The sequence below is a fragment of the Henningerozyma blattae genome, chromosome 7, assembly GCF_000315915.1.
Source record: "Henningerozyma blattae CBS 6284 chromosome 7, complete genome".
NCBI classification, from domain to species: domain Eukaryota; kingdom Fungi; phylum Ascomycota; class Saccharomycetes; order Saccharomycetales; family Saccharomycetaceae; genus Henningerozyma; species Henningerozyma blattae.
Window position 1 is genome coordinate 947192 of NC_020191.1, and position 18948 is coordinate 966139.

Sequence of the window (18948 nt, forward strand, 5' to 3'; positions counted from 1 at the left end):
TGGCAATAGATCATCAATGCACTATAATTAAAGTATATTAATGAAAATTGAGTTTTCTTTAATATACTTCAAGACTCTACATGCAAAAGTTAAAAGTTTTTATAATTTTTTTGAATAATATATTTAGTGAATGTGTTTGAAAAGATAACCGCCCATCTTGGAATTTAGGAAACACGGATTTCGGGGTACGGCTGGTGCACGGGTGTATCACGTTTTATAATTTAGAAATTTTCCAACAAAGGCCATCTTGTATTAAGAGAGCGAGGCAAATCAATAGATAATTATATAAAGAGGACGAATGTTTGTTAGTGTTAAAGCAAAATTAAGTTTAGAAACGCAACTTCTTCGCCCCCCCCCCTCCCTCCCTCCTGTGGCGCAATGGCTAATCGAGTGTATGACCCTATTCATGATACTTTTCAAGAAAATCCGAATGGAAAGGCAACTGCAACTGCAACTGCAACTGCAACTGCAGTTGCAAGTACGACTGAAGATGTGAATGTGCAAAATAGTCCGTCTAGGTTTAGTAATAATATAAGCACGAGTTCGACGGCGAGTACGAAATCGATCCGTCATTTAAAGAAAAGAGATGGTGAGATGTTTACACGACATGATATTCAATTGAATTTCATGAAAGAATTGTTAAAAGATGAAAAACGTGTGTTTAAAAACATGTACAAGGAGATCTTCACCAACATTGTGGCTCCGATCCCTGAATCACAGCAGCCCAAGGGCCAACCGATCAATGTTACTGAAAAGGGGTATGACGCCAGAATGTTTGTATTTAAAGAATACTTGACGTTTTCCGAATTATATATCTTGACTTTAGCGTCATCCACAAAGGGTTCCAAAGTGTTGAGAGACAAGCTATTACAAGATCAATATAGTGCATTTACCACATGTGTTTTAGCATTGTTGGTAAATTTTGGTAAATTGAACACCACGGTGAATTTTTTCTTGGAGATGACTTCACAAATGAGAACATTCCATTCTGTGCCTTGTTTGCAGATTGGTATCACTGATCCCAAATCATTGCAAGATACACCTCGGTTAAAATCAATGTTGAAAAACATACCGATTGGTAACGAACATATCTCACTACCTTATTTGTATGAGAATTATAATATACCCGGGTTGAAACATCAAGTGATGAACCCAGCAAATTTATTACTAACAATCATCCATAGTTCTACATTGATTGATACACAATTGATCAAGCCACATTTACAAGGAGAAATTACCAATTTTGGGATATTCGATCTATTGGACAATGACAAGTATGATTGTCAGATGAGAGTGAATATGATTCTTTGGATCATCTATGTTCATTTGGAGACCTCGTTGAAAGAAGATGAAATCAAGAAAGCGGTTAAGATATTTAATGATGGTAAGGGCGCGTTTGAAATGACGTATGCCAAGTCAGAAGATGCCTTGAGTAATGATGAAAAAGATGTGGACACTGCAGAAGAATTGGAATATGGAGAACGACAATTCAGCAAAAGACGACAGTTTCTAAGGACTCGTGGTGAACAGAGTATATTGGGAGAATCGGAAATGCCTGTAGTGGCTGCTACTACTAGTACGAATGAACAAGACACCACCACCACCACGACAAATGCTAATGAGAGAGAAACTATGTCAGAAAATAATACTCACAAGGTTTCAGTAGTTGGTGGTGGTGGTGGTGGTGACCTGGAAGGTATGGGAGATGATGCGAAGAATGTTGGCGCCACAAAAGAAGGCGTCGCAAAAGACGCGTCTGACACAAAAAGAACAAAAGAAAAGGAAAAAGACAGTGCCAGTGCAACTGGCACTGGCACTGGCAATGGCACTGGCCACGACACAAAACAGACCCCAGGTGGCGACGACACAAAACATAGCAACAGCAACAACGAGGACGGTAGCGGCGGCGGCTCAGAGTATGAAGGCAGCGTGCTGGCACGTGAAGATATAGAAGACACATTAACTCGCTGGGCAGAATATGATGCTCATAAACCTGTGGCTCGTGAAGGAAGTGGCACAGGCGCACCATGGACACAAGAAGAATGTCGAGCAGCTTTGGAACGGGCACGTGCGATTGCCCGTCGGAGACGACAAGCTAATGGCCTGTTGCACGTATATGCAGAATATGAAGATGCTCCTTTGGCTACGGGAGTCGGTGTGCGTGGACGTAAACGTAGACGGTACCGTGATCATGTCCTGGGCTTTGAGACTGATTTTCTACGAGTACTAGGTGTGGCAAAGAGAGTGTGGGCCAAGCATGTGGAACAAGAGGGAGGAGAGTATTTTGTGTTGTAAGGAGTGTCACGTGGCAGGCACGTGAGGTCTGTCGAGACACGCGCGGCCACGTGACGCCACGTGACGCTCGTCCGATAAACGCGTTGTCTGCGTGACGCCCTTTGCCGGTCGGCGCTCAGCCCTAGGGCTGCTGCCACGCAACCCCCCGAACCCTAACGCCGGCCGGTATTTTCTCGGTGATTCTCGCGGTGATATAGCCCAATTGGCTAATTTGATGACCCTTGATCCTCACGGTCTTGCCACCGTCGCCTCACGCTGTGCTGCCTGTTTCGCCGCGTTTCTTCTTTTTTCTTTTTCAATTCCGTCCGTCGGCTCCGGCTCGAGCCGTGATCGACACATCTCTTACCACAACAAACCACTACTTACGACAATTCACGATAACACCAAGCTAAGCTAAGCTAAGCTAAGCTAAGCTATGTTATGTTATGTTATGTTATGTTATGTTACGCTATGTTATACTATACTATACTATACTATACTATGCTATGCTATGATATGATATGCTATGCTATCATACACCATAATCTCTTATCCTATACTATTCTATCACCACTTGCTTACACGTCTGTTTTGCGCATCACTACTATTCTTACTATTCCCCAAGTAGTCCATGCAATCCATGCAATCCATGCAATCCATGCAGTCCATGTAATCCAAGTATTCCTAAGTGGTAAAACCATCCTAAATCCGTAGGCCGTATATAAACTACCTCTTTCTACTTTAGCCCTTGCATATTTTTGTTCTCGGATCTAATTTCGCCTATATATATATATATCGATTACTTCTTCTTCTTCTTTCTTTTTTTTTGGTGTTGTAATTTTATTTTATTCTCCTCTCTTTTCTTTTGTTAACTCTTCTAGTTTCTTTGTTAAAATTATATTTTTCTTTTCTCTTAATTATTTTAGTTTTTAGCTTCTGCATTTGATTTTAACATACTCTCAATTTACATTACCAACACTCCCTCTCTCTCTCACACAAACCTTTGCATAATAACCAAACATGAGTAGAAAAAAAAATGGAATCCAACTTCTGGATAGATTTCTTAATGGGTGGTGTTTCCGCCGCCATTGCCAAGACTGCTGCTTCTCCAATTGAAAGAGTCAAGCTTTTGATTCAAAATCAAGATGAAATGTTGAAGCAAGGTACTTTGGATCGTCGTTACGATGGTATCATTGAATGTTTCAAGAGAACTGCTCAACAAGAAGGTATCATCTCCTTCTGGAGAGGTAACACTGCCAATGTTATCAGATACTTCCCAACTCAAGCTTTGAATTTTGCCTTCAAGGACAAGATTAAGGAAATGTTTGGTTTCAAGAAGGATGAAGGTTACATGAAATGGTTTGCCGGTAACTTGGCTTCTGGTGGTATTGCCGGTGCTTTGTCTTTGACTGTTGTTTACTCTTTGGATTATGCTAGAACTAGATTGGCTGCCGATTCCAAGAATTTGAAAGCCGGAGGTGAAAGAAAATTCAACGGGTTGATTGATGTTTATAGAAAGACTTTGAAATCCGATGGTCTTGCTGGTTTGTACAGAGGTTTCGGTCCATCTGTTGTCGGTATTATTGTCTACAGAGGTTTGTATTTCGGTATGTACGATTCTTTGAAACCAGTTGTTTTGATCGGTCCTTTGGAAGGTTCCTTCTTGGCTAGTTTCTTGTTGGGTTGGGTCGTTACCACTGGTGCTTCCACTTGTTCTTACCCATTGGATACCGTCAGAAGAAGAATGATGATGACTTCTGGTCAAGCTATCAAATATAACGGTGCCATGGACTGTTTCCAAAAGATTGTTGCTGCCGAGGGTGTCAGATCCTTGTTCAAAGGATGTGGTGCTAACATCTTAAGAGGTATCGCTGGTGCAGGTGTCATCTCCTTGTACGATCAATTACAAATGATCATGTTCGGTAAGAAATTCAAATAGATGAAATGATAATGTTGCAATCCTTGCATAAATAATATTCCGCCCTTTTTTCTCTTATACTTTTTTTCCTCTTTTTTTTTAAATACATATATATATTTATATTCATTATCTTTCCGTATGTATATATATTTTGTAAATACTTCTGCCTTACCACGTTGTATTTGTGTGTTTTTGCTTCACGCTTTGCTTCACGCTTTGCCTCACGCTTTGCCTCACGCTTTGCCTCGTCACTCTCACTCTCACTCTCCCAACCTTTTGCATAGCAATTCATTTAAAATGATACATATACATACATATAGAAAATAATAATAATATTAATATAAATATAAATGACGAGCGGTAATCAAACCTTACTCTTCCTTCTCATTAGTACTACTCTCGTTTCTTCTTTGAATCTCAGTCTCCAAGTTCTTCAACAACATGCTCTCAGCCAATTTGACATTCTTTAAATGATCACTGATGATTTCAAAACTACGTTCTTCTTCATCATCTCCTTCATCGGCATTGCCAGTCTCTTCTCCATCTTCTTCTCTCTTGTTAATTAAAATCTTGGTCTTGGTGAATTTTCTCAAATTAGCAATACGGTTCCCTTGACGGCCAACTATAGCACCAACATATTGTTCAGGAATACGAACAATCGTACTATATTGACGGTTAGTATCTTTAACAGCATGAGAGCTTTCGTTACTATTATTATTTGTAGTATTGGCAGTGGTAGTGGTAGTAGTAGTAGTAGTAGTATTGTTATTATTGTTATTATTATTCTTTGTATTGATATTAGCATTGGCATTTAAATTTGGATTTGAATTAGAATTACGGTAATTACGGCCATTCCCAGTTCTCTTCTTGGAATGAGGATAATACAATCTTTCAGAAACAAATGTGATATCAACTTCATTCACCAAGATAGAATTGATTTCCACAATAACATTGGAAATAGACCCAGGAAACCCTTGAATCTCCAAGATTCTTTCATCAGAATCAGGCAAGAAATCCTTAGAAGCAACAATCTTGACACCATGATTATCAATCAATGATTTGATTCGGTTCCCATTCTTACCAATTATACCAGATAATTGACTATTAGTAACCAATAATCTTAAATTACCAATGTTTTTCAAATTTTTTTCAGGATTTTCTTTAATTTCTTCCACTGTAGGTGGTGGTAAAATGAAATTTAAATAATGGAATACATGTTTGACAGAATTAGGACCATTAGAAACATTAGATATATCATCATCAATCAATTGATTATCAAACTTCTCATTTGTTAATACATCAATGATATCTCCAATAGCATTTGCAACATTCTCCGTAGGACCATTACATAACAAGATACGATCAGAACAGCCAGGTTCTTTATCAGAAATACCAATCTTGACATTATTATCAGTACGGATTTTTTGAATGGTAACACCTTTAGTCCCAATGATTCTTGCGGATTCTCTTAATGATAATAAGATACGATGGTTGGCAGTGGCTACTAATTTATCATTTATTATTGGTTGCACTAGTAGTTGTAGTAGTAGGCGCCGTGTTAGCTCCACTTGCAGTTGCAGTAGTAGTCGTAGTAGTAGGGGGTAGTAGTAGTAGTATTTTTCAACAGTTTCAGACATGCTTGATTGAAGGCGTGGGAGGCAGGTTGGGGGGAGGCGTTTAGGAAGAAGTGGTAGAGGATGGCGGGGTGAGCTAGGGGGGTCTAGTAGTGGTCAAGTTTTAATAATAGATCAACAATGAGATTGTCTTTTTATTTTGGGGTGTATGTATTCTTTGTTTTGTAACTTTATTCTGCAAAATAAGGGACTGGTCAACTCAAATAGAAAAAAAATATAATGTTTCGTTTTTATTTTTTTATTTTTTCTCTCTCTCTCTATTGATTTTTGGAATAATTATATTAAAAATTTTTTATTTTTGTTTTTAAAAAAAATTTTTTTTTTTAAAACTTAAGATTATATATTATTATTATTACGTTCTGTTTTAATGTTGTTTTTTTATTTAATACAATAGATTAAGAAATTGTGGAGTCTAAATAAATAAACAAATAGTATATTATTAAGACGAAAATCCTACATTGGCCGTGTTATGCCCTAATGAAATTAAGATTATAAAAGTTATTTGAAAAACGAACGAAAGCGAAGGCGATAACAAAAGGTAAAAACGAAATGAAAAAAAAAAAAACGGGAAAGAAAAAAAAACACACACAAGTCAAGATTTGAAATTTCACTTCAAATTGAAATTGAAATTAAATTTGAGTGTTTAAAAAAAAATAAGGAGGGGAGGCAAGTGTGATTTACACGTGATGGTTTTTTGTTGTTAAATCATGGATATGTTTATTTTCAGGTTTCCAGGTTCACTGTTCTATTTTTAAATAAGAATAATTAATTAATTAATTATAATTATTGCATTACCTGTTCCATAAAAAAAAAAGTTGATGCAATTTGAAGTAGAAAAGCTTCCCCAAGTGTAGCTCAAAAAAGAATTGAATACCACCAAAAATGCGGTAATCCATGCATTGAAAGAGAATTGTTTATTGCCAATATAAAAAATAAACCTTCTGTTTCGACGTACACTCCCTTTTAAAGGTATACGGTTTGGTTAAGTGATATCCCAGCTATTTCGTTATTCAACAGCATATTACTTGGTTTTTACTGACAAGTAACTATTCTTCCTTACACATATCTAACAAAAATAGTCTTTTAAATGCTATATTTTGTTTTGTTTTTTTTGGAACTGATATGAATGATCTCATTGTTGATCAAAACTATCTAATATTCCACAAAGCTTTAGAATGTTCAGTAATGTTAGTTTCAATATAATGCTACATATGTATAATTCTTGTAAGTATTCATCCTAACGGGTGAATTTAGAGGTGAGGGATATATTCAATTATTTCTTTGGCAAAAAGGAGATCAAAATAGAAAAAGTTAGGTATTCCCTCTCAAATCCTAAAAAATGGTGGTTATATCCAATATTGGTAACAGAAATGTTACCGCTATTAAGATGGTGCGTGACAGTATTCTTGTTTATGGTTGTATCTGACTTATTAATAAGACCATTAGAAGACATAATAGAGATATACCCTCAGAATATAAGCTCGTTTATTCATTGTAAGAACTACGCAATGACGAATGATATGGCCAATCAATGCATTTTACGATTTAATATAAAGAAAAATTATAAGGAGTATGCAAACTCAATATTCCAAGGCAAGATTTACTCTATGATTGGTAAAAAATAGTATATTTAATTCTATCAGACGGTAAAAAGGGTGGTTAATGGGGTCGACGAAACTGAAGTGATTAAGCTCCCCCTTCTTCCACTAAAGAGTTGTGGAAACTTTATCTTTAAAAGATTTACCAGCTATTTATTTTTAGTAATTTATTCATTATATATATATTTTTTTTTATTTTTAAACTTTCTGTACAAATAACCATATATAGTCTAAGTTTCTTAAGATAAAATGGTTCCAAGACTTTTGGGTAAATTTATTTTTACATATATATACGTGATCATGACAAAAGTTTTTTATAAAATATACTGAATATTTTCGTACCTTCTTCATGTTACTAGCTAAGCCTATTGAATATCTTATTTAATTTTTAATAGTATATAATTTTGAGATTCAGCTCTTGTTGAATAATTACAGTCATTCTATATAATGTTTCTAGATTTGCTGGTTCAGAAGTGTGGAAAGCTCACAACTTTTACGACGTAAAAGTATAATTAGGTACTTTATTGGTCATTCATTGAGTATATTAATTGAAGATTATAGAATCTACCAAGAATAAACTAAGTAATTTGGCAAATTAAATGAGAAATTTACATTTAAAACCCGCCTTGAATTGACTCATATTTTATTTAAAAAAAAAACAAAAAAAATGAAATCTATAAGCATTCAATCCTTCTTTACGATATGCTATTTACTTTTTATATAATTTAAAATACTTTTTATTTCTCTTTTTAAACTTAAAAAGTTAGGAGGATTTCATATTATATTTTAACTATAAGACAGGAGTATTCCTTAACATATGAGAAATTCTAATATTATTTCAAAGACATCTAACAGCAAATATTTTTCTGTACAATCCTCGTTTAAATTGAAATTCTATTAAAATTTTAAAATATTTATATTTTGTGTTTAAACATAGCATTTTCTTTAAGCCATTATTTAAATTTTGAAAGAAAAAAATTACGAAAACTAGTAATCAAGAAAAGGGGAGAGATTCGATATATACATAAAATCGTCCTCTATATTGTATTTAAATGTAAAATTATATACAAAATTGTAAAAATGGTCTCAAATATTGATGACACTTTGGATAAAAGATTTTTGTGCAAAACAAGTGATAGTCACTTGGCCACAACAGTATAAGAGTATGATGTGAAGTCAATATAACTAATAAAAATCCCAGCTAGGTAATTCATGGGGTATGATATATATAATTGAAGTAATATGATGGGTAATAAGCTACTATAACCCATCATGACTTCGTTGATATTCCGATTAGGCAACCTAGATATCCAATTACTAAAAGTTTATTGACCATGCATTGGCTCTTCATGATGTGAAAATATAATGTATAAATAACTAACCCAAAGTTGAATATAAGCCAGTATTTTTTATATTCATTTATATACTTGTTATCCCTACCGCTTTAAATAGGAATTAAAATTATAGAAAATATATAAAAATATGATGATTTAATGTCGACTAAAATGCTGGCAATTTATACATTATTTATGGACAAGAGAAGTCAAATCATCATCGTCTATAAGTGAAAATTTTTCACTTAATTAACCTCATAAGAGTTATGTGCCTCTCATGCTTAGTATATCCTGTAGAAGCTACATGATGTACTTTAATTAACGACAACAATTTTTTTAATTGGGGTTTTTATCAGCAACGTATATTCACGTTATACTATCTTTTATCCTAAAACAGTATATCTACTGTTCTATGTATAAAGACCATAAATATCTAGCATACTTATAACACCGATGAAATATCATCAATGAAAGACGAGATAGAAATAAATATTTATTGATCCAGGAAATGCTCAATTTATGGAAAAAAAAACTTGGTAGAACTTGTCAAATTAAAATATATTTCAAATATAAACGTACCTGATGTTCTCAAAAAGGTTCATGTGGTAAACTAAGTTTACTTCATATTTATTATATTAATAATACCGGAAAAATGTAACACTAGAAATATTCCCAAGCTTCTCGATACCTTGTGGTAATTTAATAGCTTCTTGAATTATAGCGACGTTTATCATACTAATTCACTTGGCAACTTTTTACTTTTTTTCATATTTCAATTTCTTCAATTTCTTCATTTTTTTTAATAAGTTAATTTGATAAACGTGTCCTAGAAGGTTCAAATCACGACTAATTAAACCTCCTTACCTCATGTTTACACTACCGTCTACCTTCTATCGATGTCTTTGAATAGTTATTCCTATATATCAAGCGCATCAAGACCGATTTTAATTTCCCGATATTTCTGACATATATTTGCTGACGCAAGAAGCTTTAACGACAGATCACGTGAATACGGAATCTAGTTTTTTTTTCCCTCGAAAACCTAATAGATTGTGAATGGATACATCTGTCTATCCTGGAGATATCGCAACAACATTCTCAGCACCTCGTATACGAATTGTGCCATACGAGATACATTATACGACATTCCGAGGTCCCTGTCGTTCTTCGTTCAAGAGAAAATGACTTTTATTTTCTATTACCAATATGATCAAGATATCAAATTTCTATAAATGCGTAATTAACAAACAAGCTCACAAACAACTCCGACGCGGCTGCTCGTTTGGAACATGGATATATCGCTTATCGTATACCATATACCCTGCCACTCAACTAACTTGTTGCTTTATGTATAAGCTTATAGTTATACCTGAGACAGCTTACAATTTCATGACACTTGTAATATGTGTGAGGTACAGAACATAAACATATATCTTAAAACTGCCCATGGCCATAGTGGTTTAAATTTTTCGTTAAATTTCCAACAGCCTTTTTTCTGTCATAATTTGTTCCTTTAAGTTAAGATAATATTTAATAGATATATAGAACAGTAACAGAAAATTATATGTCATAACAAAATATTTAAGTACTGAAATATAGGAACGACTAATAATTATCTTAATCCAATTGTTATATTTTACATGGATTGCTTGACATACTTACACATATATATATTTACATTTAAGCTTTGTTTAATCACAATTAATAACATTTGTGACATGGTATATAGCAGCAAGTTTGAACAGAATTGTACAAGAATTACGAAACATATTAGAATAAAACTTTGTAGATTATTAATACCTTCCATTATTCTTTGCGCAATACTGCTTTAGGTATTTAATAATAGTACACCCTACGCTGCTGCTTGTTAATAACTGACGTTTACAACACTTTTCTAATTTTTCCTTCGGACAAAACGCGTAAATTAATCTGAAAAACTGTTGTAGCATTTCCTAGTTTATTAGCCCATCTTGTAGGGATCTCCATTACCCCAAACGAGTTCACAATAAAAAAGGATTTTCCTAAGATATATTGATATAAAAAGACTTAGTTTTATATCAAAGTTCCTCAGTAGACACACAGCGTAACACACCACCATCCCCACATAGCTCCCCCCAATAAAAAAAAATAGAATCACCATTATAATGACTGAAAAAAAAAGACAAAACACATCCAATCCCTTACCAAGACCAAAAAATGTTGGGATTAAAGGTATGTCGATTTATATCCCAAAAACTTATGTCAACCAAGCTAGTCTAGAAAAGTTTGATGGTATCTCTGCTGGTAAGTATACCATTGGGTTGGGCCAAACTAATATGGCCTTTGTTAATGATAGAGAAGATATATATTCTATGGCTTTGACTGTTTGCCAAGATTTATTAGCAAGTTATAGCATTGATACTGCAAATATCGGTAGATTAGAAGTTGGGACCGAAACTCTATTGGATAAGTCTAAATCTGTAAAGTCAGTTCTAATGCAATTATTCAAAGATAATTCTGATATCGAAGGGATTGATACGTTGAATGCCTGTTATGGGGGTACTAATGCTCTTTTCAATTCCATCAATTGGATAGAATCATCCGCTTGGGATGGTAGAGATGCTATTGTGGTTTGTGGGGATATTGCCATTTATGACAAAGGTGCTGCTAGACCTACTGGTGGTGCTGGTACTGTTGCTCTATGGATAGGTCCAGATGCTCCATTGGTATTCGACTCTACAAGAGGTTCATATATGGAAAATGCTTACGATTTCTATAAACCAGATTTCACCAGCGAATACCCTTATGTGGATGGTCATTTTTCCTTAACTTGTTATGTTAAATCCGTAGATAAAGTTTATGATGCTTATTTGAAAAAAGCTATTAGAAATGGATTGATTGAAGAAAGTGTTAAACCATTAACTGAATTTTTCGATTATAACGTATTCCATGTTCCAACTTGTAAATTAGTCTCTAAATCCTACGGTAGAATCCTATTCAATGATTTTAAGAGAAATCCAAAATTAGTTGAATCAATGGGGGGTAATGATGATGAATTGAAAAAATTCTTAGAATTAGATTATGATTCTTCACTAGTTGATAAGTTGTTGGAAAAAAAATTCGTTCAATTGAGTAAATCATTATTTAATGAAAAAGTTTCACAATCTATAACTGTGCCTACTAATACTGGTAACATGTATACTGCATCTGTTTATTCATCATTGGCTTCATTATTATACTTCCAAGGTTCAGATGATTTACAAGATAAAAGAATAGGTTTATTTTCATATGGTTCCGGTTTGGCTGCCTCTCTATTCTCTTTGAAAGTTAGAGGTGATATAAATCATATTATTAATGTCTTAGATTTAAATAACAAAATCTTCGAATCAAGAATTGAAAAGACTCCACAAGAATATGAAGCTGCGTTGACCTTGAGAGAAAATGCTCATTTAAAGAAGGATTTCATACCAGTAGGTTCCTTAGATGATTTACATAAGAATACTTATTATCTAACCAAGGTCGATGATAGATTCAGAAGAGAGTATGCTATCAAGGAATAATCCAAACAATTTAAACAGTATTGAATAATGTATCTAATCCCATCCTTTATTTCTTTTATTTTTATTTTTAAACTTGTCAGCTATTACGCTACTTGATCCTTGCTTTATTTGCAATTCAATATTTCTTAAAGAAACTTTCAAAAAAAATAAAAAAAAATAGTGAACTAAAATGATAATAATGGTCTTTTCGAATTCATTCGCATGATTTTTTTTTTTTTATTTTAATATTGTATCTTTTGCTTTCATATAAAATTCATTTATAACTGTATAATAGCTACATTAGGAAATATTTTAATCATATACGTAAAAGGGTTTATACATAATTATATATCGATTCATATCTGTAAATAGTTAAAGATCGTAAAAATCCTTTTTGCACTTTTTATGAGGGTAGTTTAAATCGGTGTTTCCCATATTTTCCCGTTCGAAACTCAGAATCGTCATAATAGGTATAAAGTAGACTTAAAATCTAGTCTTTGAAAAAAGTAATATAGATAACCTTATGTGACCAGATATAAAGAGCATATGCTTAAAGTTAAGAACAACAATATCTCTGGATCATTTATTAAATGTATTCCTAAACATAGTATAAATACAAAAAAATATGTATCAACCACTACTAAAGATAATTCCAAAGATAAAACTGTAAAATATGCAACTGCAAAAAGTACACCCTTAATTTCAAAGTCAAATAAAGGAATATCAACTTTAAAACAATCTAAAGACAATGAGCTACTTATACATGATTTAAACCAATTATTTAATGGTACTAATCCCTACATAAAAAAATTAACCCGCAATTCTCCCACTTTAAATATCAATCGATTAATTATTCCATTTCTTCAGCATTCAGTTAAAAATCATGATATTGATAATAAGAAAATTTTATTACAAAATAAAATATTTCAACAATTCACTAATCTATTAGCGAATAAAGACTGTAAATATAAATTTGATGCATCTACTTTCATTCAACTATCTTTTCAATATTCTGATTTGTTATCTACACAAAAATTTAAACTTATTTTATTAAGAACTTTAACATATTCATCTCAACGCGAGTACCCTGAATTTTATTATTATTCAGGGCTAGCTTTACTATTAGTAGCCAAAAAAGATGTTACTTCTATAGAATGCCTTTTAAAAAAAATACCTATATCTGATGGAAGAAAAAGTATCCTAAAGTATTGTGTATACTCATCATTATTAAAGTTAAATCAGTTTGAAAGTACATTTATTGAATTAACTAAATATTTTGATAATTTAGCTATTCCTAACCCATCTTTAAAGATCCAAAATTTTAATAACGATATAGAATTGACAATTTTCAAATTGTTAGCTGAAAATTATTTTCTTCAACTGGCAACTTTCAATCCACATGCAGCTACTCATCAATGGGTGGCGTTTATTAGGAAATACTCTGATTATTTTTCCCTCTCGTATCAATTTTATCTTCAATTTATTGAAAATCTTCTTTTATCCAAGAATGCTAAAGTTAATTGGGAAATGGTTAAACGGATCTATGGTTATGCGTATCCTTTAAGTTTACGAAAGTCTGTTTCAATTCCAATGCCAATAATAAACTTTACTTGCTTATTATTTCCAGGGACAAAAGAAAATTTTGCAAGCCAATCTATATCTTCGAACTTATCTTTATTACTACAATTTTGTATAAAAAAGAAGGACACCCAATTATTTTTTAAAATTTTAAACGAATCAATAATTAGAAACATAGTACTGAACTTAAACTCCAACATTTATCTCACCATGCTGAAATATCTTCATACTTCTGCACAGCCTAACTGTAATACTTCAATACCTATGAAACATCTTTTATATATTTTAGATTCTCATGGTTCTTTAATATTAAAACAAGGGAATAATTTTGCTTCATTACAATACATTAATTTTGTTAATATGACATTTGAAGATATGAAAGTACTTTGGATTTCCTTTTTTACTCGGTCAAAATTCTTTGAGAATATTTGTTTGTCAATTAATATTTTACAATATCAGGATGTTTTAAATCAAATATTTTCCAAAATTTACCTAATACTAAAAACAGAAAATTTGTTTAATCTAAAATATATTTTAGTCATGTCATGTAGAGCATACACAAATGTTTTGCGCGCTACTACTTCCTCTAATACAACGAACGATACCTCTTTTGAGATAGATTCCACATATAGATTACTTGCTACCTTATCTAATATTATCAGAGAAATATATGAAATATATTCTAATGCTACATCGTTAGATAACTCTCAATTTGATTCTAAGACAATTACTATTATTAAAAAAACAAACCTACCAAAAATAAATAATTTACCATCCTTATCTAATAATAAATCCCAATTTTATTCTTTATCATATTTGATAAAATCCAATCCTATTTTTGGTCTTAATATTTATCACATTTTAAGAAATGAGGGCTATTTGTTTGATACCACAACATACTTAGCATTACTTTATCATTGCAGATTTATTGATTCCAATATCGTCTCTGTTATCCAAAATGAACTGGAACAAAATCAATGTATTAGTGAATGTTTATCTAAAGCTTTTAATAAGGCCATAATTACAGCTCCCTTGATAAAAATTAATGAATATATACAGTACTTGCCTATTACCAATAGCAAATTTCTCCTGAGTTTACCAGATCAATCTATTATTAAACTATTTGATCAGACTTCCGATGCGCTAGATGTCATATGGAAGATTGGCTTCCCAACTAAGTTTCAATCTGAAGACATAAAATCTCGACATAAATTATTAATATCATATATTTATAAAAGGCTATATTCAGAACAACTCTATCAGGAAATTATTAATTTTCAAAGCTGTTGCGGATTAAATGACAAAGATATTATTATACTATTAAAGTCATATCTTAAATTGTTTAAATTTAATGATTATGAAAAATGCTTGCATCAATTTAATAACAGAATTTCCCAAATAGAACGTAACGATTTATCTATAGAATATTCATATCGTAAAAAATTTGAGCAATTCAATATTCAGCAAGAAGAATCTCTTATATCAAAAAATAATAGAGAACATATGATGGCCAAAATCAGTTATTTGAATAATTTTCCATTATGGACAATACCTAGAGTGAATAAGAATATTATAAAGCCTCATAGTATACATATTTTAGGATATGAACTATTAAATCAATTATTTAATCTGTCGACATTACTAAAAAGTTATAGCTATTATACGGATAATATTAATGAATTGAAAATTCTAAAATCTGATACCTTACAAAAATATTTGTTAGTAAGGTTTATGCTATATGAAATATATGATGCCACTATGATCTTAAAAATGAACAGTTCTTTAAAGCTATTATCCCTTATTAAAATGAAAAACTATTTGCGTTTTAGAAAATTTCTAAATTGTCCAAATCTAAATTTCCATGAAATGAAAATATACATTTCCATACTAGAACGAATTGATAAGGGTAAATTAGTTGAACTGCTTGATAATATAGTTGAATCACAGACTTTTAATAAGGATAAAAAACCTATTTTTTTGGAGGAGAAATGCAAATTCAAACTCGAAAATAATGAGATGAAAGAATTGGTCAAACATTTAAGAGAAAAAATATTTAAGTGTCATAACATAAGTAGCTATTAGACAATGCGTCTGGAATTAAATATTCCAAATTAATTGATAACATTTTAAGATAATTCGAAATATTGTCATTTAAAGTCTCTCACATACACACACACACACACACACACACACACACACATATATATATATATATTGTAAAGTAACTTTTTGCATACAAATTATAATTAATTTTTATAACTCATTTGTAACACTTAATTTTCAAAAATATAGAAAACTTGATTATATATAATAAAATTGTAATGGTATCAAGTAAAAAAAAATAAAGCATTTAAATAAGATATCGTACATTTTATAAAATTATTAGCAAATTAGTCCTTATTTTTTTCTTTTTAATTGTAATGATTAGTCTGCTACTGAATATTGCCATGGGTATTATCCATATACTCTGTTAGTACACTCGTTAATGGTGGAATATCAGCTAAATGTTGGAATATTATTGGTTTAACATCTTGCGAAAATTTAGAACCAATACCTGATTCATCATTAGATAATAAACAAAGGAAAGTAGCAGCTGCCTTTGATAATTCTGATAAATTATTAGCAAATCGTATTTTTGGTAGAGGGGCCTGCTTGGCTGGTGAAATAAAATCCTCACTATTGTCGTCTGAGCTGGTACTAGTATGATGCAAATATTTAGTTGTTATAGATGTATTAATAGATGGTGTGGTTGAAATGTATTGAGATTCTTTTATTGTTAGAGGCACTAATCTTGGTTGAATATTCTTGATTACAAATCTTTTTTTACCATTCGAGGAATCTGTAATCACCATTGGAGCTGCTGCTTCAAATGCAGTCGAAACATTTTTAATGAACTCTACAGCTGGCAGTAATTTTCTACCTGATTGGCGAACCAATGTGCTAAATTTTGATTCATAATTTCTCCAAAGTACGATTTGTGTCACTTCAGAATCCGTTACAGGTTCAAAACAACACTTTAACCATGCTGTTGATCTTTTTGGTTCATCTAGTTTTAATAATGCTTTAAAAGTTTCTATTGGTAAATCAGGCGCATTTTTTGGTACCGGAGGTTTCAACCTTTTAATTAAATTAATTTTATAATTATTTAATAAACTATAATTTGGTAATTGGTTATTAAATGTTAAAAGTTTTGGTAAAACTGAGTACAATATTTTAAACCGTTCATTATTATTTAAAAGAAATGAAATTCTTTCTGATCCTGGCAAAATAAATTGATACAATAAGTCTAATGCTGCAGTAATTAATTCTCCATCGGATTCTATCAATAGAAAAGATACAATCAAATTTAAGGATTCATCATTTAAATTATCAGCCGCACTCTTTTCATCTGATTTTGATTTCACTAGTAATCTTGATAATGATCTTAATAAAGATATTATAATATAACGATCTTTTGAAAAATTTAAAATTGAGACTAAACAAATATAAAATGGATCATCTTTCTTTGCAGGAGCAATATAAGAAGATATAGCCTCCATTAAGTCTAAAGAATAATGAATTAATTCGTTGAAATAGCTTAGATTAATTTGAAGGATTTCATCTAATATATGTGGATTTGACTTAGATTTTGAATTTATATTTGATATTTTATCACTGCTGCTTGTTTTATCCTTTTGAGATAATGGATTGATCGTATTTTCATAAATGATCAAAATAAATAATATAAAATCTTTTAATTCATTATCTTGTACTAACAATTGAACGGAATCACTATCTTGAACCAAATTCCTTAAAATTAATAAAGATGTTAATCCCATTTGAATCTTATCAGAATTTTCTTCAGTATTAATAATTGATGTATTAAATTTTTTAATTAAAGGTTTTAAATCTAATATGAATTTCTTAAAAACGACCAATAAATCTGGGTTTTCTTTCAGATTAATAATATAAGGAGCTTTATTACTATATGCTAAATATTTTTTTAAGGACCATTTAATTTCGTCAGGCAATTCAGACATTAATGACATTTTTAGTCTTGTTAAATCATCAATCCCACGAGCGGTTTCCTTTGGTAAATTCTGGAACACATTCAAATTATTTAAAGAGTAATGCAACGTCTTGGTTATACCTAATGGATATGTCCCGTTCGATTGGAATCTATTGACCTTAATTGGAATAGCTAATAAATTTTCAAAGGAATTTTCATTATTTACGTTGGAATTTATATTATCAATTGAGTCTTGAGGTGTTTCTTCCTTAACATTATTATTGCTAGGTGTTTGAGCACCAGAAACACTCATCTTAATTAGTTAGTTTATCTGGTAGAAGATTAATTTGAAATTTTTTTTTCTTAAACAATGCTTAAAGAAGCGAATACTGATGAGATGTATTCCTTATTTCTATAAACGACTTGAAAATCTAGGCCTGTCTACTTATTGATATTATTCCTATTCTATATTTTTTATTTTTTTTCATTTTAAAATTTGGTGGCTTCGATACCCAGCCGGCGCATTTTTACAAAACAAAAATTGAACTGAATTACAAAAAAATAATGACTTACCCGGCTTCAAATTTAGCCGCTATTATATTGTTATAGAAAACAAATAATAACTTTTTACTATATTAAATCTGAATTCTTATTTTTTTATATTTGGTATTCCTATTTTTATATATTTAACGTTAGAAATGCGAAGGAAGATTTATTGAAAAAAATGACAAAGCTAGTTAAATATTTTATTAATATTTTTTTTTTAAAAATCCAATCAATTATAAGAAGCTACTCTATTTTTCGTTAATACTGATTCAACCTTACCTTTTGAAATATTGATTATACGAGACTACTAACTACTATTAAAAGTATTGTTCTTTGACTTATTCTGACAAAATGTCTGCAACTTTATGCCTAGTTGTCTCAAATCTGAAAAGTAAGTAAACTGCTACGTAGAAATCTTCAATATAGTTGTGATTTATTCTATATAACAAAAAAATAATAAAATGAAATAAAAAAAGAAGTTTCTAAGTCAAGTTATATGTCTTATTTTTCTGTTTATTGTACTGAATATCCGAGGTTTTGCATAATAGCTACCACTTTTG

At 31.3% G+C, this 18948-nt stretch overlaps 6 protein-coding genes across 6 annotated transcripts; 4 read left to right on the plus strand and 2 right to left on the minus strand.

Annotated features, from left to right (window-relative positions):
- Positions 1–378: 378 nt before the first annotated feature.
- Positions 379–2295, plus strand: IES1 (Ies1p; the record flags this gene model as incomplete). The annotated part of the gene is made up of 1 exon (XM_004181762.1): positions 379–2295. The coding sequence occupies one exon, from the start codon at positions 379–381 to the stop codon at positions 2293–2295; it is 1917 nt and encodes a 638-aa protein (XP_004181810.1).
- Positions 2296–3310: 1015 nt separating this feature from the next.
- On the plus strand, positions 3311–4213 carry TBLA0G03560 (uncharacterized protein; the record flags this gene model as incomplete). The annotated part of the gene is made up of 1 exon (XM_004181763.1): positions 3311–4213. One exon carries the CDS (start codon positions 3311–3313, stop codon positions 4211–4213), a length of 903 nt encoding a protein of 300 aa, XP_004181811.1.
- Positions 4214–4563: 350 nt separating this feature from the next.
- HEK2 (Hek2p) lies at positions 4564–5829 on the minus strand (the record flags this gene model as incomplete). The annotated part of the gene is made up of 1 exon (XM_004181764.1): positions 4564–5829. The coding sequence occupies one exon, from the start codon at positions 5827–5829 to the stop codon at positions 4564–4566; it is 1266 nt and encodes a 421-aa protein (XP_004181812.1).
- A 5073-nt stretch (positions 5830–10902) lies between these two features.
- Positions 10903–12297, plus strand: ERG13 (hydroxymethylglutaryl-CoA synthase; the record flags this gene model as incomplete). Its single annotated transcript, XM_004181765.1, has 1 exon — positions 10903–12297. One exon carries the CDS (start codon positions 10903–10905, stop codon positions 12295–12297), a length of 1395 nt encoding a protein of 464 aa, XP_004181813.1.
- A 525-nt stretch (positions 12298–12822) lies between these two features.
- On the plus strand, positions 12823–15936 carry TBLA0G03610 (uncharacterized protein; the record flags this gene model as incomplete). The annotated part of the gene is made up of 1 exon (XM_004181766.1): positions 12823–15936. The coding sequence occupies one exon, from the start codon at positions 12823–12825 to the stop codon at positions 15934–15936; it is 3114 nt and encodes a 1037-aa protein (XP_004181814.1).
- Positions 15937–16286: 350 nt separating this feature from the next.
- Positions 16287–18155, minus strand: RSC9 (Rsc9p; the record flags this gene model as incomplete). The annotated part of the gene is made up of 1 exon (XM_004181767.1): positions 16287–18155. One exon carries the CDS (start codon positions 18153–18155, stop codon positions 16287–16289), a length of 1869 nt encoding a protein of 622 aa, XP_004181815.1.
- Positions 18156–18948: the final 793 nt, after the last annotated feature.